Source organism: Gymnoscopelus braueri, assembly GCF_963280865.1.
Source record: "Gymnoscopelus braueri genome assembly, chromosome: 4".
NCBI lineage: Eukaryota > Metazoa > Chordata > Actinopteri > Myctophiformes > Myctophidae > Gymnoscopelus > Gymnoscopelus braueri.
This window is the reverse complement of record NC_137605.1, coordinates 42,856,113-42,880,906: the sequence shown is the minus strand read 5'-3', so window position 1 is coordinate 42,880,906 and position 24,794 is coordinate 42,856,113. Positions and strand designations below refer to the sequence as shown.

Below are 24,794 nucleotides of genomic sequence, written 5' to 3'. Positions count from 1 at the left end.
GTCGACTAGTCGACTAGTATAACCACTAGTCGACCTTGTTGGTACTAGTCGAATAGTTGGAACTTTTTTTTTTTTTTTTTTTTTTTTTTTTTTAATGCCATAGTAATGGCCAATCTTACTATTATTATTATCCTCCTGACTTTATTTTTTATCAAAAGGGGGTCAAAAGTATGCCCAATAAAAGCCTATTATTGGGCAATGGGGATCCTTGGAGACGCTGCTGTGGTGCTGTGCTGCTGTGCCAGAAGCGCTTCCCTTAAAACGCCATAAAAATAAGGGCAGGAGGATAATAATAATAGTAATATAGTAGTAAGATGGCATTAAAACAATGCCCCCCCCCCTAAAAAAAACAGGGATTTTTTTTTAATGTAAATTTCGACTAGTCGACTAGTCGACTACTACTCAAATGAGTCGACTAGTAAAAATCATTAGTTGTGAATGCCCTAGTTCATGCTGTGAAGTGAAGTGCAGTGATGCTGAAAATGTTGTTTCCTGCTCTGAATCAACACCTTCAGTCAAACTGGACACTCACCATGACCTTGACACTTACCATGACCTTGCGTAGTTTGAAGCGTTGGGAGCGGATGTCGTCCATAAGCATTTCATAGGGAGTGAACTGGTACTCGATGGGCAGAGGGTTGTACTGGCGCTCCTGTACCTTCTTCAGTTTGACTCCATCCCGAAGATCCCGCATCACCTGAACCCAGAACCGGGCCTGAAGGAGACAACAGCACCATGACCCGTCACTCACAACATGGAACCCCAAAACACATGTGGAGGTTTGTGTGTGCAGATCTGTGGAGGTACGAATTAATTCTACTTCTTAATTCTTCATAGTTGGGGATTTAAAACTGAGGCGATGGTAACCTGTTCTTAGTAACATCCTTATTAAGGGGATAGCCAGGTGAAATATTTGTGTTATTGTCAGGTCACCCTACCCAGTCACAGTTCTGGAGCTCGTCGAGGTCTCTGCCTGTTTCTGCTGATGGCCCCCCCTCCATCTTCCGGAGGTTCTGTGAGTGAGAGAGAGGTAGAGAGAGGTAGAGAGACAGACAGACAGACAGACAGAGACAAAGGCAAAGACAAAGACCAACAAATACAAAGAGAGAGAAGAGAAAAGAAATATAATACAAATTTGAGGAAGAATTTAAAAAGGAATAGGATGAACGGTAGCTACAAGCTAGTTTAGTTTAGATTAGTTTATTTGTGCAATAAAATAAAACCCATTACAAATACACAAGAAAACAAACACTGCACAGGTGAGAGAATAAACCCAGGAGTACTTGTAAGTGACGTGTGTGTGTGTGTGTGTGTGTGTGTGTGTGTGTGTGTGTGTGTGTGTGTGTGTGTGTGTGTGTGTGTGTGTGTGTGTGTGTGTGTGTGTGTGTGTGTGTGTGTGTGTGTGTGTGTGTGTGTGTGTGTGTGTAAATTATACACATACAAAGACATTATACACATACAAAGGCAGTGAGCTAAACTGCATTCCTCTGCCTCTAGTTTCAAAGTTCAACAGAGAGCAATCTGTGTTTGTCTGTGATTGTGTGTGTGTGTGTGTGTGTGCGTGCGTGCGTGCGTGCGTGCGTGCGTGCGTGCGTGCGTGCGTGCGTGCGTGCGTGCGTGCGTGCGTGCGTGCGTGCGTGCGTGCGTGCGTGCGTGCGTGCGTGCGTGCGAGATATAGAAACACACCGGGACAGAGAGAGGTTGCCTTGCAACAGATAAGAGTTTGATCAGGCGATCACAGGACAGTTAGTTAACAGTTCAGTAATCCTTAAAAAAAACAAAAAAACATTGTGAGCACATCATGAGTTTTATAAATCACTCACCATAAACAGTAGTTCGTTTTGCTGCGTTATATACAGTAAGTACCTTGAAAAACATTAAATACCATTTCCTTTTGCTGAAGTACTACATACTATCATGCTCACACAAATAAGTGTTAGATCGTAACAACACGTCTTATTGCAATCACAACCCTGGTTATCTATTCCCAGAGGGTCTCAGGGAAAGGTTTAGTTCATTTGCTACTCAACACCATTATCTCATTAGTATGGCCATCACGACTTCAACTCACATCCAAAGCCAAACATTTCCATTTCAAAAGCTTTATTGTACAAGGCTTTCTCTGTTAGCGATGCAGGCTAGCTTGTGTTCTAGCTTGTATTTTATTGTGTGTTTGACTGACCAAGCAAGACCTGTGCTGTCAGTTAGTGTATATGAATAATTACAGCAATCATTCCAGGTCGGAATTCTCCCCAACTCTCGCCTCATCACTCTTCCCTGGGCGTGTAGCAAGCAAGGCTGTTTCTGTGAATCACCGCAAACTCAGCTGCTTTTCAAGTGAGAGGGGCTTTATCGATGAGAGAAAGAGGCTGTTCGGAAGGAGATGCTATAGGATAGGATAGGAATAAGGATGCCAAGAATACACACCTGCTTGGCATCACTCTCGCTCATACAGTCACACGGCAAAGACACAGGCACGAGCACGTTTCTACATGCATACATGTACACTCGTTGTGCTATTATTGCTATTCGTCATCCAATTTAGTATAATTATAGAGCTTAAGTGATTAAGGGCCGTCCACACCACAACCAATTTATAACTACAACGACGTTGGGATCACTTTCAGACACGGCAATCACATTTTATCTCAATTCACAGGGCAATGTGGATGCTAATTTTTACCTAACAAATTAAATCATGAATTCTTTCACATGCTCCATGCACAGAGCACTAAGAGGGTGGCAGGAGAATGAAAGCATTGCAAGGAAGGAACCCTAGGGTAGCACACACACACACACACACACACACACACACACACACACACACACACACACACACACACACACACACACACACACACACACACACACACACACACACACACACACACACACACACACACACACACACACACACACACACAATATGAGAATAAAACTACTTTTGGGGTTTGTCACCAATAAACAAAACTTGATCTACTGTAGATAATGAAAATATAAATGATGTAACCTACTGACATCTGATTCAGCCGCATCAAAAAATAGAGGGGAATGACAACAAGATAATACCACTTGCCATTCAATTTGAGGACAAGAAATTCATCATGTTTCTGTATGCCAAGACTGAAGTGAGTCCAAATTCATTATCCACCAGGCAGCCACCACAATGCGTTAACCATTTACAACCTAAGGCCCCTATTTTGGGCAAGTCAATTTAGACACAATTAAAAAAAAAACGTTAAAAATATCACTTTTTTTAAATAGCGTACGCATCGCACCACAACGCGTTGTGAGCTTGTAGATCGGCTATCGCCATGCGACAAAGTATGAAATGGGGCTTAAGTGGTTAATCAAACATGATCTCTCTTGACAAGTACATGTGAGTTGGCATGCAGGGGGTGATTAGAAACGGTAAGCACCCCCCCACCTCCTGCTAGCACAAACAAGAACATCCGTGCACCTTGTTAACTAGAGGTTATTAGACATAAGGGGGAGTAAGGGAAATTGCCGAGACATCATCTCCCTAGTTGAATGTGAGCAGCATGTGACCCAGGATCACACACCACAACAGAGACTAATAGGAACATTAATCCTTTATGGTATGAAGACAGACTGAAAACATACAGTATTCAGGCTATTACGTAAGCAAATTACAATCAGAAAACTTAGGTCAGGATTTAGAATCGGCCTGAGGTCTAAATGGTTTAAGTGATCAAAACCAAGAAAAGACAACACTTATGCCATATCACAACATTCAATCACAATATCAATATAATATGGATATCTATTTCCCAGTCCTTTCTATATTATATTATAAGGAGAACGCTGACTGATTTAAACCTGTGAGTCTAACTCAGGGGGTGGTGAAAAAAGTTATTTCGACACAGTACACTGACAGTCAGGACTCTCTCTGACGTCTGTCTTATACAGTAACATGCAATAACAGATAATGCTCCATTACGGTTGTCTTCAACAGGATGGTGGGTGCGATATAAAGATGTGGGGTGTAACTTCGTATTACATTAATTGTAGAGACAGTCTGTTCCTCTACCCAGCAATGACGTGGGTTACTTTGATTTATTTAGCTTTTATTGCATTTGGATTATCATGCTGTTCCTCAGTATTATATCGTTGCTGTCGGGCAGAAACCTAGTATCTCCATATTTCAATGTTTCATGTTTTTTTCCCCCCGTAAATTTATTCCATAGTTCGTCATACTACTACCCAACAGAGACGAAGTAAAGTATTTCTTTGTGATTATGGCGTGTCACTGTTTGGTCACAGCACACATGTGTGGCAGTCTGGCAACTTTAATCTCTCAGTGTCACAGAGACACCACTCTGATGTCCATGCCTATTTCATGCTACCCATAATCCTTCCTCACATAATGACCTGTGTCTAAAATAAGTGAGATGGTGCACTGAGATATAAGCTGATAATAAGAGAAAACTGTTTGAGTGTTATCGTCGTCTCTAAAACGTCTAATAATGTATAAAGGCACAGAGCAGAGCAAAAATATACACCCAAAGGTTCTGTATTCACACAGGTTGACTGAGTTTACAGTCATCCTCTTCACAATGACTCACAGGTTAGCACTAAACATCAAGGAACATATTATTCATATGCTTAGTATATAGTAAATATAAAAAACATGGGGCTGTGATGAGTCTTCTACATTTGCGCATAAATAGTTTGCTTTCCTCAGAGGCAGTAAGAACTAAACCTCTGCTGTTCCTTCTGGCAAACATCACGGCCAACCACACACCTACCTTCTAGTTGAGCGTTATGTTGAGTACTGAAGCGTGTGGAACATGTAAGGTCACGGTGAGTTGATGTCCAACTGTGACCTCTATATGATCCATGAGTTTACAATCAGTATGTGCTACCGCAATTCAGTTTATAACCAGTGAATGTCAGCAATCATTCTGCACAGTAGCGCACAAAAGGAGAGTTCCCTAAGGCATACCTTTATATCCAGATACTAAACTGGGTGAAGTGAGCTCATTATTTTCCTGTACCCATACTATACAGTGTCACTATGACCAAACCACGGATGACACTAACAGTAAGAGGTTACTTAGTTATCGAGGGTACCCACCTCTTTGGCGCTTTTGATCTTCTGCAGGAAGGTGCTAAGCTCCCTGGTCTCTGCGTAGAGGGCTCGACACACTGCCTGGTAGTGAGTGGGGGCATCACTGGGGCTTGGTAGGTGGGAGATACAGAGCTACAAAATAGAGAGAGAATACCGTCAACACAAGACAATATCTACTGTATAATGCATTATACGTCTTCAAAACGCATTATAAAGACATAATGTGTCATAAGAGTTATTATAAGCCTTCTGTATAACCTACAGTATGATATTTACCATGACAGTCATAAGGCACACTAAGTTACACTGTAATGGTTTATAAGGTCTGGTATGATAATTGCTCTACCAATTTTGCATGAAAGGTAAAGTCTTATGAACATCATTATGTTATGACAGCTCATTGTCTGTCGTCAAGCAATCTGGGAACCCAGAACCAAATAAGAATGAAAAACAGCGCCCTCTGCTGTTTGTACTATCTTACTTGGCTCTGGGACAATGGCGACGTAGCACCCGTGCGCAAAGGAAACCGGGGTTTTGGTCTGCCTTCAGCTTTCACTTCCGGTGGTGCCACTATTTTTTCATTCCCACTAACAATATTTCTACACGGAACCCTAACACCACTTCTCCCAGAGAACATGGATCGTTTTGGTTATAAGCCCACTTGTTTCTATGATGAAAGAGTAAGTTAAAATGTGAATATCTTTCGGTGGTTTTGTCTGCTCCGCGGACGCTATTGTTAAATTAGTTTGGGTTTGTTTCGAGGGGGAAAGATCGACGGACACGTGAATCCCGCCCACTACATTTGATTGGGTAAAGCGCTGCCTGCTTCCTGATCTGAAGGCACGCCCACTTGTAGCCCAGTGCGTACATGTTATGACGAGCCTTCACGACAGATTCCAACGCAGAGCAGAATCTGTTCTTGAGAGATTAGTCGTCAAGTAAAGTAAGGTGGCATTTATCTCTACAATGTTTTTATAGGTTTGATTTCTGTGAATAAAATAAATAAATAAATACATACATTTGAATAAATATACCTACATATAAACTGGTTATTTACACACTTTATTGGAAGCAGACAATGAGCTGCCATACAGATGTTATGGCTTGCCATAACCACACTCTCCATTAGGGTTATAGAAAGCACCATGATGTTGTCCATAAGACTTTATAACCTTTCATGTAAAAATGGGTGATTATGATGAGCAGTTGTGAGCGGTTGTAAATGCAAATGTCGCTTTCATGTTCTAACCAGAGAAAGACACTTCAAAGACAATTCTTGGCAGAGGAATGAGACAACGTGTAAACAATTGTTGGAGGCTTGCTTTAGGACAATTGTCTGGGTTCGTCTGTCTGCGCGGCTCTGCTGATGCACACACAGGCACAGATATGGGCACAGTGAGACACTACCCCAGTAGTGGTGACAAAATACTACGTCCTTGTCTATTTCAGAGGAACAGACGGTGCCCTAGGCCCTGCTTGGCATGCTCCTGGCATCCACTCCCCCAGACTCTGCAGTCCTAATTCAAATGAAGCTATTGAGGATGAATTCCACTAAATACAGTAAATGGCAGACATATTTCTCTGCCATTAACATTTTTTGCCTTAGCCACCTAAGAAATCCCAGGATCGGCGAAATGTTTAAAGGATCTACACCATGAATTAAAAAAATATATTTGGGCCTAAATCATCACTCAGATATACTCATCCCAAGTCAATTGTCTCTGGCTTATACAGCACTTTCAGCTGCAATACCAAAACGTCCTTTTGGGCAGGGGGGGGCTACTGAGCAATTCTGTCTGGCCATCATCAATGCAATGGCAAGGCAAGTGATGTCACTTGCATTGCCATTCTGAAATGGCCTGTTCAGACACGCCCATTCTGAAAATCTCTGAAATGAGAATGAATGACTGAATGTTAAAAAAAATATATTTTTTGGGGTACAAGAGACACTGGGGAGCCCAAAAAATACCCCCCCCCCAAAAAAAAAAATGAAATTCATGGTGTGGCCCTTTAATGTCTAAAATATTGTGTGCCAAGGACGAAAGAGGAATCTGTGAGGAAATTAGTATTCCGAAGCTTAATTATTTTTCCTTTAAGAGGATAATGCTGAAACAATCCTCCTAACAGCCAGTCAGCAAGAGAAAGAAGTGTGACCAGCCCTTAAACCACAGAACAGTATGCAAATGATGTAAGTTGGAGAGTAATATAGTGGATAGTGGATGGCATGGAGGAAACAGTGGATAGAGAGAAAGGGAGTGACAGTGCCAGAGAGAGAGAGAGAGAGAGAGGGGGGGAGGGAGAGAGAGAGAAAGAGAGAGACACTGCCAGACTGCCACACTGCTCAGATGTGTCTCTGTGGAGATCTGATTCTTTGCCTCTGGCACTAATGTGACTCTGTGTGTGTGTGTGTGTGTGTGTGTGTGTGTGTGTGTGTGTGTGTGTGTGTGTGTGTGTGTGTGTGTGTGTGTGTGTGTGTGTGTGTGTGTGTGTGTGTGTGTGTGTGTGTGTGTGTGTGTGTGTGTGTGTGTGTGTGTGTGTGCGCGCGTGTGCGTGTGTGTACATACTGTATGGGCATACATGCATGCATATGTGTGCCTGTGTGTGTGTGTGTGTGGGGGGGGGGGGGGGGACTGGAGCGTGGGGTGATTATGTAAACATTACTTCTGAGAGTTGACAGAGTGTCTATTTGCTCCTGAGGAGGACAAATGGAAACGCTCCGAGGAGTCATAAGAACTGGTCTGGTCACCTACTGCTAATCCCTGTGTTTGTGTCAACATTTTTTAACATCCATACAGTGGAGGGAGACAGTTATACATAGATAAATAACATTGGGTGTGCCTTCAAGGAACACCTAGCGCACGAATTGGTATTTACAGTAAGTAGTTATTTTAATGAAGGTATAACGGAGAGCACACCCACAAAATCTGTAAATCACCCCTACAGCATCAGCATTTCATATTAAAGCAAGTGAATAGTGGTGCAACAGTTAATGAAAACAAATGATTTAACCAATTAATAAATAGTTGATTTGAATAAAATTATGTATAAAGTAGGACTTAAACAGATTAATCAAGTTTAGTCTCGTGTGGCCAGACTGTTGCCCCCCACAATTTTCAAATGTTTCCCATCATACAGTCTGGGACTCGGAAGCTCTGATCATGATTAAAATATAAAGCGGATGTGAAGCCTCCTCCCCAATTCCGTTTCGTCTTTACAGTCGCGCAAATTTATCCTAATATAAATCAAAATTATCTAAGCATATATAGCTTGATGCTAAGCAGAAATGGAAATAAAAAAATAAAATGCAAAGATATTTTAAAATATATTTTCGTGAACGGAAGTTCCAGCTTCCTCTCTCGGATTTCGGGAGGTGTAGTTCCAGACTCTATATAGCATTCGGAGATTGTGGAATTGTTGTCTGGCTACGCGAGACTAAATGAAGTTGGTCAATTTAAAAGTCAAGCGCAATCAGAGCAAGCTAAAATGCCACAGTGTGCTGAACTGTCACCATGACCCACCACCTCTCTGTGGAGGGATCTCTGCCAACACATTCTCACAAATAGTAGTCCCATAGTGACGAACTGGGGAGGGGAAATGACAGAGCTGCAATATCTGACGATTTCGGGCGCAATATAATACTCCAGTCCAAAGCACAAATGTCAAACATGCCCACCACAGGTTCAATGCTATTTTCTCAGCTATTCATCAGTTCAGCACAGCTGTTCAAAGTAAAGGCTGCACTGCAGCATACTCTAAATGAAGCGGCTTCGATAGGGCTTGCCGAACGGTGGATCTCCACTCGTTTTCTTCATCACCCACCGACGTGCTTTGGAAGATTTGTCATGACATGGAGGTTTTGCTATTTCTTGCAACAGCTCGTTTATGGTCCCTCAGAGAGGGATTACAGAGGTGCTTGTACCTACAAACTATTACATTGATTTGTTCTATTAACTGTTCCACCCCTATATATACATCCTAGTAGTAATGTTTACCTCCAGGCTAACCTTTACATGTATACAAGCATCTACATCATTTACACGATTTACACCTGGGCATTCGTCATTGCCCAAAGTTATCCAACCAAGGCCCGGCGTATTAGTGCACTGAATTCTTACAGCATGGAACCAAACCATTAGCTCACTTCTGCAGTTGTCATACCTTTAGTATGTCCCTGTAGCCACGAACATTACAGATATTCACATGGTCATCTTCTGCCTCCTCTTCTTCCTCCGTGGCTTCGTAGCCTTCATCAGGACAGGCGTCCACCTCATCCTCAGCCATGTTGGTCATGAGGTCGATGAGTTTCTCCAGAGGAGGGCTGAGCTCCCTCTCCTCGTTCTCCTTCAGTCCGTAGTCCAGAGCCTTGTAGATCATGATGCCCAAGGACTCGATCACCTGTTAAACCAAGAGGGGCGATAGATAGATAAATAGAAAGACCTGCGGGGGGAATTCAGTTGTGATGGCAGTACTGCAACACAGGACAAAAGACACGGCTAGGAGTTAAAAAAATTAAATCAAAGATAATAATAAAAAAGAGTGTGCAGGTAGTAATGCACAGGGATTAGTAATAAATAGTAATATAAGATTTAGGTACTGTATACTACAGTACAGATATACCCTCTGAGTCTGAGCTAGTGTTGTCTGTATCACTGAATATGCAGATATAGTCGTTCTATCAGGAAGACCTGCCAACCATCTTAAAGAATTTCAGAAATATTTGTATTGGTCTCAGAGCCTTTTTAGCGTCACATTGTCTCTTCTGTTTCAAGGGGGTTTCCATTTCTACCCTGCCATGGAACACATCTGTGTAGATATTTTATGGATACTTTTAAAACTATTAGGAAGATGTTTTAGCTATAGCTGAGATTATTCAGTATCCTGAATGATCATGAACAATAATGACACGTTTTCATCCTCATTCCCTAAAAAAGCAGTATTGGATTTGTTTGGATCATACTACATACATTAATGCAGTGGTATCCAAAGTCCAGCCCGCGGGCCATTTGCGGCCCGAGGACAAATTTTATACGGCCCTTGGCTTCATTCCTAAATTATATTATGAACGGCCCGCCTGCACTTTCAAAAAAATTAAAAGATTTATAAAAGTGAAAGTTGCATTTTCCTCCTTCGCCTCATGATGGCTGCACCTTCTCTAGCTCTTGCTTAACCCTAAAACCGAAATAAAGTAACAATAAAACGCCCAAAAACGCCCAAAAGCCGCCTGAAAACACGGCACATTTTTGCCCAAAATCCGCCTATAATCGAAAATGTTCGTGTGCGCGCTCCGCGCGCGAGCAAGCTGGCCCTTGGGTGTTTTCATATTTTCTAATTTGGCCCCCTTTGAAAAAGGTTTGGACACCACTGCATTAATGGCTTCTATGGTCTGTGAATTACCTAAAAAAAGCAAAAAAGCAATCCTTCATGTTGCACGAAGGATTATTAAATCATTTTCCATGATGTTCTGTACATGTTACTCAAATGTTAATCTCCCAGATCCAAAACAAACGTGTCTTTGTTATGCAATAGCCTATCATACACCACTTTCATGTACCAATCCAAGGCTGAAACAGCTGGCAAAAACAGCTGTAATATGCTGACCACATGACACTATTAAGAAAGAGAAAGACCTGTTGGCTATTCACGCACACATATTGCACACACACTCATACACGCACACACGCATTCCACGAACACACACACACACACACACACACACACACACACACACACACACACACACACACACACACACACACACACACACACACACACACACACACACACACACACACACACACACACACACACACACACACACACACACACACACACACACAAATAGAGCAGCCTGACCCTGGGAGATTACAAAGGGAAGATCATGAGGGAAAAACCTGTCATTATTGTCGTCATCATCATCATCATTATGATAATACAGTGATACACATTTCAGGGTATCAGCCTATACTTTGAGGAGGAAGAAATCTAGAATATTCAAACTCCGGATGCAACTATGTATGTAAAATGTGACTTATTCACTTTAAATGTACAATGAGGCTTTACAAGAACTATAACTGTGTCAGAAACATACATTTAATAATAGAACCAATAGAACCATCCTTCCAATCCCACGTCAACCACAATAACAGCCTTCTTCCACCTCAGAAACATCGCCCGCCTCCGTCCCACACTATCCCAAACCGCTGCAGAAACCCTCATCCATGCCTTCATCACTTCCAGACTCGACTACTGCAATAGCCTCCTCTATGGTGCCACCGCAAAAGTACTCAAAAAACTTCAATATGTGCACAATTCTGCTGCCCGCCTCCTCACCAGAACCAGATCCAGAGACCACATCACCCCAGTCCTCCATGACCTTCACTGGCTCCCAGTAAAACATAGAATAGATTTCAAAATACTCATCACCACCTACAAAGCCCTCAATAACCAGGCACCCCGCTACCTCTCTGACCTCCTCAAACACCACGCCCCCTTCCGCTCCCTCAGGTCTGGCGACGCAAACCTCCTGGACTTCCCCATAAAAACAAACAAACGCAACTGGGGTGACAAGGCTTTTTCAGTTGCAGCCCCCACCCTTTGGAACCCACTTCACATCAAAGTGTTCAAAGCCTCCCTCAAAACCCACCTTTTTAGACTTGCTTTCCCTGCTCAACCCAAACCAAATCTCCCTTTCTTCCTCTTAGTCTTAGCTTATTGTTTTTAGCCATCACTAACAAGCTAACCACTATACTAGTACACATTTTATATATATATATATATATATATATATATATATATATATATATATATATATATATATATATATATATATATATATATATATATATATATATATATATATATATAAAATAAAATGTTTGACAGAGTACTAGTATAGTGGTTAGCTTGTTAGTGATGCATTTTGAATACATTTCAATCTAGTGTGGATGTGTCAACAAGACATGCCTTAATACACCCATTGTGTGCGAATGTGTCACCAGCAGAATCCAAGCCAGGTGCCCCCTTCGCCTCCCCCAGTTGCTCTAGGCCGGGTCCCCTGCACGTCTCCCCCAGTAGCATTGGGAAGGTAATTCTGTTGAACCGCCCGACCAATCGACTTCAAACTCGTTGTGCATATAGTGAAGGGCCCGAGGGAGTGATGTGCAGAGTGGGAAGTCGGTCGGATCAGCGGATCGCCAAAGAATATTGTTAAATCCGCAAATCCCCATACTGTATAAGGATGTCATCATCATGACACGTCTGGACTCAATATTTGGGCATGGCTGACAGGGAACTCCATATATGGGTTATGAAAGGGACACTTGCATTCCGTTTGGTTTGGCACCGGTCTAGTATTATTAACGCAGAAAGGCAAGTCTTTGAAGGTGAAGGATTCTGGAGACAATGGCTCGATGATGTACACACATTATACACCTAATATACAGTAATTGTACATAGTTCCTGTGAACTCATGGTTAATGCTGTAACTAAGTGAGAAAGATGTCTATCCTTTGAGTCCGATTCAGTGCGGATTCAGCCAACCGTTTGAAGCATGAGGAATCTGCGGATGGCTTCATGGCTATATCCGTAGGCTATGCATCACTGATAAAAAAAAACTGGCTAAAAGTTACTATACGATTAACATATGCCATCAAATGCCAACCACACAATATTGTCTCACAGCTCAAGGGTTTAAACTGTGTCAGAGTGATATCTTATCTGTAGACTTTTCTATTGTGGTGGTGCAGAGATCCTTTCTTACAGGTGAAGAGCTGCAATACTTTGTTAAAGAAACCAGTCTGTCCTGGGAATAGAAAGTCACACTGTATAAAGGCAGGAACAGCCAAATGAAGGATGCCAAGACAAAAGATAAAGACAGGGACATCACATGAGGGCGGGGGGAGGGATTCTTCTGCCCTGAACACCAAGGGGGAAGAAACGTAATGAAAGGAAGCGGCGAGACCGAGAATGACTCGAGGGATGGGAGAAAGAAGAGATAGAGAAATGGAACGGAGAAAGGGGGGGTGGGTGCAGAAATAAAGAATGTGAGGAGAAAGAGCCAGTTGTCTGTAGTGAGGACGAGAAAGTTCAAGAAGCTCGGAGTAGGGTAAGATATCAAGAGAAAGGGCGTAATTAAGACTGGGGTAATCGCGAATGTTATTATAGATGGCAGATCAAGGGCAAGGTTACATGACCTCTAGAATCAATAGGGTCCAAGGTAGGAGGAGTCACATGAGAGATCTGACCTGTGTCCACTGTCCATCAGTAGGCATGAGAATGGGGGCACCTCCAGGGACCGCTCGCGCTGTACTGTAGCCGAGGTGAATGAGAGGTCTTTGTCTCAGCAGAGCACCACCCTGGTACACGCTACGCCCACTGATATACTACACCACGCAGACGGACAAGCCGGCGCATGGATGTGCACGTCGTGAACACATTTAACACAAACATAGACATAGACTTGAAAAAGTGCTCCTCGGAGCACAGGTCTCCGCCAGGTCAGTAGGTTATTGTGGGCCAGCAATGTTTGGAATTCGCCAATCAGGATGGAATATGACAAATCAGACGGAGACGTCTTGATGACTATAAAGATAATGTGTACCAATTTGCGTGATGTTTGGACAAAATTTGTAGGAGTAATATAAAAATCACACCCAGTGAAGTGGGCGGTGTGGTCATCACAGTGGTGCAGGAAATTAATACTAACGAGGTGTCCCAACCCCACTTATAAGGGCGGCTACACCGCCCAAAAAATCACACCCAGTGTGAAGTGGGCGGTGTGGTGTTCACAGTGGTCATCATAGTGATGGAAGCTCACTTCCCAAAAAAAATTATTTTTGGAAGTGCATAATCCTATTTATAGGTTATTAATGTCATCATGTGTCTCGCTAGCCAATCACAGTGCTGAATAGAGTCAGCCAATAGAGTCAGCCAATCACAGTACAGCTAGGGGTCTACTAATGGGCCAATCACAGTGCAGGAAACTAATACTAATGAGGTGTCCCAACCCCACTTATAGGGGCGGCTACACCGCCCAAAAATGTTTTGTGCAAAAATCGGCCTCCTGGTGGCACTGTTTAAAAAAAAATGGAATGAATGTGCGTGCAGTTTGTGGCATTTTGTTCAAAACGGGCCACTCCTGCTAACTTTAGATCAATCTTAGCTAAGGATGGAATATGAATAATCAAACAGATTTGTCTTAATCTGTGTGAAATTTGGATAAAATCTGAAGGAGTAATATCAAAAGATTTGTTATACATAAGTCGGCCTCCTGGTGGTGCTATAAATGTGAAAAATGCAGGGCAGAGGTTTTTCCTTGGCCTCTAAGGGGTGTGCATACAAAGTTTTACACAGATCGGTGCAAAACACAAATCGACCTGTTATAGAGCCACCATGAGGCTGATTTGAAAATGTTCAAGTGGCATTTCTTTCTCTGCATAGTGGGAATGTGCGCGCAAAATTTCACGGAAATCGCACGCTGTGTTCATGATTTGAGGCATTTTGTTAAAAACGGAGCAGTCCTGCAAACTTTGGAAGCCAATCTTAGCCAATCAGGATGGAATATGAAAAATCTGAAAGACCTGTTTTGTTCAATGACTATAGAGATACTGTGCACCGATTTGCGTGATGTTTGGACAAAATCTGTAGGAGTACTGTCAAAAATTTGTTTTTCAAAAATCGGCCTCCTGGTAGCGCTATAACAGGCCCATGTGAAAAAAATTGGGGCAGAGGTTCTGCTCTGGCATCCAGGGAGTGTGTGTGCACAGTTTGGCTGCGATCCAGCCAACGCTGCCGGAGATTAGCTGTTCACAGACGGAACCACACACACACACACACACACACACACACACACACACACACACACACACACACACACACACACACACGGACGGACGGACAGGGTGCAAAACATAGTCTCTCTCGGTCATGCCTTTCGGCCTGGCGGAGACAATAACGAGACACTAGCGCTCCTAACAAGCAAACACATACACACATGTACACACACGTACACACGCATGCACCCACGCACACGCACACACACATTTGCACAGAGATGTACACAATACTGTATAATCTCAGGCTAATATGTAATGATGCTGTCTTATTGGCAGCCAATACAATTACACTGTAGAATTTATGATATAAGATACTGTACTTTCACAGACAGGCCGTAGAGGCAGATCATGCTTTGAGGTGTGAGGTATGAAGAATTTCAAGCTTTTCTCCCATATCAAAGCACTACTTTCATCTGGGTTACTCTTCGCTGATCATGCGAGTTCAGTCAAGGGGTTTCAACAGAACAGAGTGCTAAGAGAGCTACTGTCAAAGGGGATTAAATCCAATACAAATGAAGGCTCCAGCACATGATGTGAGCAAGCAATTCAATTCACAGTAGGTTTCATGTGTTTCCGCATAGTCAGTCACGCATGATAATCAACAATTGCAAAGAGGGAGGCATTTGTTCATTGTGGATTTTTGAGAAGTAAATAACTGCAAACTGTATAAAATAAAACAAAAAAAAGAAAGAGCTGAGCCTATGACTACACAGAGGCTCTGTAATCTGCTGCTCTCAACCATGAAATCGAGCATGTCTCCGTTCTACTGAAGCCTCCTGATTCCTTCCTTGGGTGGAGAAGAGGAAGGGGTGCAGGTAAACATAAGATGACATGAAAAGGAAAGCAGGAAGATGTCAGGCAAGACAATTCTTTTTGCTGAAGCAAAGTGCTGCGGTGGCCATCAGCACAGAATCAAACAAGATCAGTAAACACCCTCAGTCACATTTCAATATTCCTGTTACTGCAATTAACCCATTAAGACCTGATGCCGATTCTACAAATGTCTTCTAAATCCTAACAGTTTTCTGAAAAACCTATGTTGCTATATCAGTGGTGCTCAAACTTGTTCATGTCAAGTAACCACGACCCCCCCCCCCCATCTCAAAATATTTTGTTCCAGGGACCCCCAGAAGCAAAGATTTGAGTAAAAAAATGTTGCATTAAAAGAATACATATTATTCAAAGATTTTCATAAATGTTCACAATCTTTCAAAAATAGCAGATATACAAGCTATTGCGTAATAGCAGATCTACAAGCTATTGCGCGTCACTTCGTGCCTATGAGCTTGTATATCTGCTATTTTGAATAGCCAAAGTATAAAATGCTTTTTAGCTCAAACCTAAAATGACACAGATGCTTTCGCGGTTGAAATGGGTTAAGACAGTTAACCACAGGATAGAAAGATGTTCTGACACACAGAAGTATGTTTTCTTGCTTTTTCATTTTCAGCCCCCTAAGCATACAATGATCTGCAAAGTATCTCGAAACAAGATCAATTGGTCACGTTGAATGCTTTTAAAACCAAAATGAAGAGCTGGAGGCAGATTCTAAGAACTGTCAATGTTTTTAGTTGCCAGGTGATTGTAATAGTTTTTATTCCAATTTGCTGTTTTAATGTAATTATTTTGTATTTATTCTTAGTTTTATTGTGTTGCTTCTTTCTTGTGCGTACTGCTGCCTGTTGTGTCCCATGGCTCCCTTGGAAAAGAGATTTGTAATCTCAATGGGATTTTACTCCTGGTTAAATAAAGGTAAAAAAAAGAAAAGAAGACTATATGTTATGCACATAACGAGAGTAAATACATTATTTCAAGATTGCATTTGATAGTTAAAAATGGTTGAATTGAAAATCCCCCTGTTTTGACTGGCTTGCAACAAATCCCTTTAGATTTAAATGAAAGGCTCTTAATTTGCCTTGCCAATATTGTTTTCACTTCACCAAACAGGAATCCCAAAGCCAGTCAGACAACACTGTAAGTGTAAGGGCAGCAGAAAAGTATGTCATCGTGCTACCCCCTTTGTGCCTCCACAAACGTAGGTCTACTTTTCCTCGGTCATAAGCCTGTGGGCAGTGGATTCTTGTTCGGTTGCATACAAAGACAGCACTATATATCCATTCAGGAGGACTCTCTCTCCTATCGGCAATATGTCATCCATTACTTCTCTTGCTCATCAACACCCACCACCACAAACAGCCAACATACACTTACCACCTACCCACATATCTGTAAACTCTTCAACAACTGTTATTTGCTGTTATTTCTGTTTCACAGAAACAGAAACGTTTTTTTACACTGTTCACATTGTGTTTCACGTCATTCATATTACGACACTTCAACATTATTAAGGCGTCAATTGTAGGCCACTTCAGGTTAAGTTTTGCTCTTTCTGTCTAAAGTACAGTAACTCTATATGAAATCTCAGGTATTAAAGGATAGGACACTATAACCCGATATGATATAACAACAGAGCCTTAGGTTGGAAAAGGGAATGTGTAATACTTCAGTTCTACCACAAAATTTAAGAAAAAGTCCCTCTGGACTAAATATCCAGGTGTCAGTGACCACGCTCTCACAGTTTATACTGTATGATACTACATTCCTTAGTGTCATAACTAGACCTGTGCCTGTCGGGCAGCGGCCTACTTGGGAACGATGCAAGTTAGGGAACAATGAAAATAGGGAATGCATGCCCCACCCTGTTATGCAATACCCGTTATACCCTCTGTCATAGCACCCGCTTTAACCGTCTGTCCTTTGTGCCCATATATGGAGATCTCTGTAGTCTGTATCTGTCTGCCTGTCAGAGGCGTCAATTGGGTATGGCAGGGTATGGCAGCTGCCATACCCTGGCTCCAGGAAAAAAAAGAAAAGAAAAAAAAAATATTATATATATATATATATATTATTTTTTTTTAAATAAAAAATAAATCCATGAATGTCTCTGTCTATCTGCGTTGATTATTCTGTTATTAAATTTCAGTAAAATAACTACCAATGCAAAATGATTGCTTTCACAGGGTATTTCATTCATCACAACTGCTTGTAGGGAATCCCAGGTTCAACACAGGTGCAATGCATTATTGTTAATTAGCAAGCAGCAGAGGCGTGTTTTTTCAATAGCAGACAGGCTGTTTTATTTACTTGTGAACAGTGAGTTAAAATGAAAAGGAAGCAGACCTCTCTGCATGCATTTTTTGGTAAAAAGACTGACACAGCAACCCCCGCAGCAGACAAGCCGTGCGGCCGAAAAAGGGCCCCCCAAAAAAGGGGCCCCCCAAAAAAAATTCGGCCGAAAAAGGATAGTTAACCCTGCCATACCCTAGCTTTTACTGAACTGACGCCACTGCTGCCTGTATCCCTTTTATGGACATATATGGAGATCTCTATATCTGTCTGTCCTTGTCCCTTTTATGCCCATATATGGAGATCCCTGATGTTATCAGTATATGGGCATATATGGACATGCCCGTATATGGGCATATGGGGGGATCGGCAGTTGTGGAAAGTCCTTGTGCAGTGGTAAACGTCTGTGGAGAATGTGTGGAGAATGTCTGAAGACTAGTGCAAACTGACTGAAAAAGGGACTGATTAACTAATCAAATGGCAGGTGTGGGGAATTGGGCAGGTGGGGAATTTGGCAAATCAAGCTTATAAGGCTGGGGTTGCCTGGCAATCAATTGGCTCATTTGGGGCCACAGCCAGAGCCTTTTCTGGTGGTTCTGGACAACTGCCTATCCGACCGACTCGACGCCGGGCACTGCACTCCCTCGGGTCCCGCGTACATACATACGTATACATATGTTCGTACTGAGATTCGGTGCATTTATTCTAAGATATGAAAGATTCAGGGCATTCACTTTAGTCATATCATTGTCATTGACTATTCCTAACCATGGATGGATTACTGAGCCCCAGGAGTCCCTAAAACAGAGCTTCTCTGTGTGAACTAATTGTTATTAACTTTCCATTTACTCACTTACTCATTTAGAAGTTCACAGAGTCTCTTCTCACACAACAGAGAGACTAGGAAAAATATTATAGTTTCCAACGCTTTTATCTTTATCTTAAATTACTTATTTTCAATCAATTACAAACCCCATGAAGTCTTGAATTCATGGAGATTTTTTAGTTTTTGTCGCATTCCTAAGCCAATAATTTGATGACCGGCGGAAAGATACTTATGTCTCCGGTAGGAGACTGAAAGTTGACACTTTGAGTCTCCTACCGGAGCCCCCGCCGGTCATCAAATTATTGGCTTAGGAATGCGACAAAAAATCTCCATTAATTCAAGTCTCCATGGGGTGTGTAATCCATAGAAAAACCCCTTTTGGGGGTATCCAGGTTGGAAATTCCTTAGATTTTAGTTTGGGCTGTCATTAACGTGTTCATTGAATATTAACCGGAATATGTTCTGTTCTGCTCTACAAATACACCAACCGTGAACTGAGATAGATGAGAAAGATAATTGTTACATTTCATCCCACTGTGCTGTCATATGACTGGGATATGGTGATGCTTTACAGTTCAGCAGATTAGCTCCCTGTCTATTGTCCATAAATGCATAACAAATTGCATAGAACTCAGTATGGATCACCTCCTAATTTAACAATTCAATCCGGGAAAGCATCTGAGTAATTTTCGATTGTAGCTATATATATATATAGCACATTGGTTGGCTATTAAAAAAATAGCTGATATACAAGCTCATGAGCTTGTAGATCTGCTATTTTTGAGAAATCATTAACATTTGCGCAAACCTTTGAATATACAGGTATATATTTTTAAGCAAACATTTTTAACACAAATATTTGCTTCTGGGGGTCCCTGGAACAAATTATTTTGAGATGGGGGTCATGTCAAGGATTCCTTTTTGGGGGTCATCTCAAGGACTCCTTTTTGGGGTCCTTGACATGAAAAGGTTTGAGTACCACTGATATAGCAACACAAGTATTTCAGAAAACTGTTAGGATTTTGAAGACATTTTTAGAATCGGCCTCAGGTCTCATTGGGTTTAAGAGAACCTTTAATTACTAACTGAACGTTCTGTTTACATTTAACAGTGAATGTGGCCATTAGATGTTAAAGTATAATCCCTGTCCAGACTTCAAAGCTCCAAAGACGGACATTAACAGAATAATGGGCTTGAACAGTTAAACTTTGACAGGGAGGAATATAATGAGGCATAATCCATAACCTCTGAGGTTTGGTCACATCATGGGACCAGAAGCATCTACTAGCAGCACAGCAGGACAAAGCCCTCAGGAGACTACCAGGAACTATAGGCCACTAGGGGTGAAATATCTTTGATACTTTTTTTCCTACATCATTTTAGATTTATTTGGCTATTCAAAAATAGTGAAAATCTGAGCAAATCTTTGAATATACACTGTATGTATTTTTTAACATTTAACATTTTGAACTCAAATCTTTGCTTCTGGGGGTCCCTGGAACAAAATATTTTGAGATGGGGGTCGGCGTCCAAACACAATTTTGGGGGTCCTTGACTTGACAAGGTTTGAGAACCACTGATATAGCAACATAAGTTTTTCAGAAAACTGTTGGGATTTAGAAGGCATTTGTAGAATCGGCCTCAGGTCTTAATGGGTTAAGGCACATCCTTATTGAAGCACAAAGAAGTATCTTGTGACTGAAAATACCATCAGTTACAAAAGTCCAAGAAATACAATTTAGGAGGCCACATACTACTATAAAATAGGAACATGTTCTGTGAGATTTCTTTTCTGTATACAGTAGACACAGAGCCCTCTGCTATATTCAGCATGCTATGATCATCAATAGCCTAGAATTTGGCTTAAAGAACCATGCCGGCAGTCTGGCAAGTTTAGCCCATTGACAACGACCCATGGTATAACAGTACTTGACATTACTGGCAAAATCTTTCCAAGGATATGTTTGTTTGATTTGCCATTGGATTCAATTCATCTTTCAGTATACTGTAGTATGAAAGAGACTTAACACTTGCTTGAGAAAGGTAATCCAGCACACTAAATATCATTCAATAGCAGTTTTTTTTTTTTTGCCAAAGTTATGTGACTGTTGCGTTTTAATGCATTTTAAAGCATGGATGGATTTGAACAGTCTAGCCGGAAATACTACCGGAAATTAACAGCGCAATGATGTTTAGCCAACACAGACTCAATTATTCAGTTAAGTTCTATAATATTTAAGACTAGAAAAAATGTAAACAAAAGCCAAAAGCCATACAATGGTAGGCCCTTTAAGTGGCAGTTAAAAGAGAGCTTCATCTAACAATCACAAGTGATGTCCATTGTCCATGATCTAAGAGAGAGGATAATTTGGTAGAGTTTATGCAATTGTATAGGTTATATATAGGTTGTTGTTTATGTCAACCTGTACACACATGACACAACACGGTTTCAATGTGAGGCTACTGTTCATGCCACAGTGGGTTATGCTGGCAACACAACAGAATGACAGCCTTTTTCAGCCAGCCTCTAACTCTGTAACAGACTGTAAGAACTGTAAGAACTCATCTCTGGTGCAAAGCTGCTTAGAAGCTTCTATAAACATTCACATTCTCGACTTCTACAGTATGTGTGCGTGCGTGCGAGCGTGCGTGCGTGCATGCACATGGGTACGTATTTGATCTCTTCATTGCCTCTCTCCATCTGTTATCACTGCAATATTAACAGGCAATCAAGGTCCAAAACTCCCACCTAACAACAGTGAGCTCAGCATTGATCATCACTCACCAGTCTCTGTACAACAACATCCTACGAAGAAACAGCCAACACAAAATACTTTCTGTTCAATCTTAAAAACATTAACACATCTACGTATATATTTTTAGTGTCATATGAGACTTATGCTAACATAATCACTGCAGCCAAATACAGTATTGCATAAACCACCAAGCAATGTTGTGCTGCATCCCTGGTCTTCAAATTTGTTTGGTTTACAGCTACAATCACGAGCATTAAATTGTAAATTGTAATTGATTAAACAAATAAACCTGTGTTTACAAATCCGAACAGCTCCCCTCCCCAACATCTCAGTCTCTTGATTGTGACCTTTTGACCCAAAACGTTTTTGTTTCCTATCCTACTGATCAATCCCACTATAATGAAACTTTTCCCATACATTCTAAAGTTGTGTTGTTAATAGTCATACCGTGACCTTGATTGTAAACTTGACCTTTGTCCTTTTCGACCCAAAAGTTATTCACTTCTTTGGAACAACCTACTAATCATTCCCTCGGCTCCAAGGTTCATGAAAATCCACCCATCTGTTCTCAAGTTATCTTATAAACACACAAACAGACATGACCCATTACAATAGCCTACCACACGCTGCTTTCAGGCAGAGTAATCAGCAAATGAAAGTTGATAGAACATCTGTTGACAGGATGGATCGACAAATTTACACCGTCCTTTAATTAGGTCTAAAATGTCACCCAGAACTACCGTCAAAGAGGTTCCTTTGATTGGTGACATTTTCTCTCGGTCAGTCAGGGAGACCAGCTGTGGTTCTAGGGTGGTAGTGGGAGTAAATAAAGGGGCCAAAGAACACTCAGGCTGACAGATTGATAATATAGCACACGTTCAATAAACTATATAAAGTATAAAGTATATATTGCCCAAGAGATAGGGCAATAAAAAAGCACAACTAGAAATGCAGTCTGTCACGCTGAAAGGTGTTTGATTATTATGATGATATGATCAATAGTGTGGAGGTACCTCAATGGTAACGATATGCTCATGTGATCAACATAAAAAAAACTATAGGAAAATTGTCTGCATATGCAGCATGTCAGCTGTGACATCTAACCTACAGTATGGCCTCTGATAGCCTGAACCATAGTACAGATATTCCTCTTATATTATTATCTTTGTTATGTCTGGTTCCATGGTAGTTAACAAGGTGGTGGATCCACTATAAACAAAGAAAACAGTTACATAGCTATTATTATACTGACCGACTGGTTGCCAACCAGCGACAGGGTGTGGATAATGCTTATGAGGTTTAATAGTAACCTACAGTAGCATAATCCCTCTATGTTCCCAGTCTCCTCCTTTTAAATCATCATTTGTTTTCCTTCCTATGCAGTCACTATACTATATTATTATGTATTGTAGGTACACAGCGGAACTGAGAGTGTTGTCCCCCACCCAGATGGAATATGCAATACAGCTGAATTTGATTCACATTTGTTCCGCAACGCCTTCATGTAATTTGACAGTTTGATCCAACTTCGGTGAGTAAGGTGAGTCACGGGAAAAACATAGCAGCCATGTTTGTAGTTGCTGGGGAAACATGAGAAGCAGCTCTTGCCTCAGCTTTGATTGTGAATCCTTTACGCACACCGCAGCATTAAAAGCTTTGCTTATTTGTTTTCATACCACCTGGGTTAGGCGTCAACTAATTATACCCCACCCGATGACGTTGGAGGTGACACACACACACACACACACACATACCGTTTTTTCAAGATTAATGAGTGCCGTTAAAAATGTATAAGTGTTTGTTAACTGTGCTGGACTAGTAGATGTCTTTATTCGTATAGCTTATATGCATACATATATACTATATACACAGCATCATTGGTGGGGTGGTGGTACACATTACTATTTGCGTTTTTAACTCTGAGGCTCAGTTAATTTTACTGTGTATATTGTACAATATATTACACTCTAGTCTAGAACCTCATAAAGCATGGTGTCCAAAGCAAATTCAACAAAAAAGTTATAATCTACTAATTAAACCTGAAATAATCTAAGTAAAAGGCCATATTCCTCAAACAGCACACCACATTGCTGTTGTTTCTCCTATCCTCCAAGCCATTATTGTGGCACCGTGCAAATCACAGCTGTAAATACTGTATAGAACTAGTAGGCAAGGGATGACAAAATGCAGTGGTGTTAAGCCTGATTTTCTTATACTTAGTTGCACCCAGTCCTGCATAGTAGTGTATATCTGCCTGTCATTTAATGTCTCTATGAATTGAGTACAAAGGACCCCAATGGAAACAAGCCATAGGCTTTCTTGGGTTCTAAATCCTATTAGCTGACCTTGTATTGAACTGTACTTTCATGTACTGTACTTTTTAAAATCTTTTTACATTATTCTATTGTTATTATTACCTATGCTGCTGCATTGTCTGAAGGAGGCCAAACCAAAATAAGGTTTACTCTTATGTACCTGTACACAAGTTGTAACAATAAAGTACAACCTTGAACCTTGATGTGCTTTTTTCTGCAAAATTCTAATAAAGTATTCAATCAAAAAACAAAACAAAAAAAACAACCAATCTACAAGCATAAATTGGCTATTTACTGTGTGCTGCAACTAAGTGTAACTCAGGCTTTACAGTAGCTTCACTCACCTCTGTTGATGTGCATGGGCTGTATTTATCTGCAAAGAAACAAGAGAGAAATGTTATGAATAACAGTAAGGGTATGTCTGAATGTGAAGCAGCTTACAAACATACAGCTCCATCGTACCATCTGATCAGTTACGTAAGCACAAATATCTGTGACTAGAGCTGTAGCATAATATTGTATCATCACATTCTGTGTCACTGATGATGTTATGCATACATAAGTAAGTAAGTAGGTCGGAGTGGCTTATTGTTGGTATCGGCCGCAAATGAGGGTGTCTATGCCATTTTCAATGCGCTAGACCCCTGGGCAGTGTTGTATTGGTAAATCTATCTCTGGTGGGACTCTATTTTAAAGACGTCACGCGCATGTCGCTTAACACCGACACTACAGGTCACACAATGGACAATTCATATGCATCTAGGCTCATTCCTATGCTAATTTACGCTGGTGTGACACTTGGCAGTCTGCAGTCTTTGTAAACTTTGTTGAGGTGTGAACTTAAGG

The 24,794-nt window shown here is 41.3% G+C and overlaps 1 protein-coding gene across 1 annotated transcript in view; it reads right to left on the bottom strand.

Annotated features, from left to right (window-relative positions):
- Positions 1–24,794, bottom strand: part of spire1b (spire-type actin nucleation factor 1b) — a 46,192-nt gene that overhangs the window by 16,413 nt on the left and 4,985 nt on the right. Inside the window, exons 2-6 of the mRNA XM_080425374.1 lie at positions 24,293–24,321; positions 9,251–9,487; positions 5,099–5,224; positions 939–1,013; positions 551–715 (exon numbers count right to left, since the gene is read on the bottom strand). Coding sequence (XP_080281500.1) covers positions 551–715; positions 939–1,013; positions 5,099–5,224; positions 9,251–9,487; positions 24,293–24,321 — 632 coding nt within the window. The remainder of the gene's footprint in view (positions 1–550; positions 716–938; positions 1,014–5,098; positions 5,225–9,250; positions 9,488–24,292; positions 24,322–24,794) is intronic.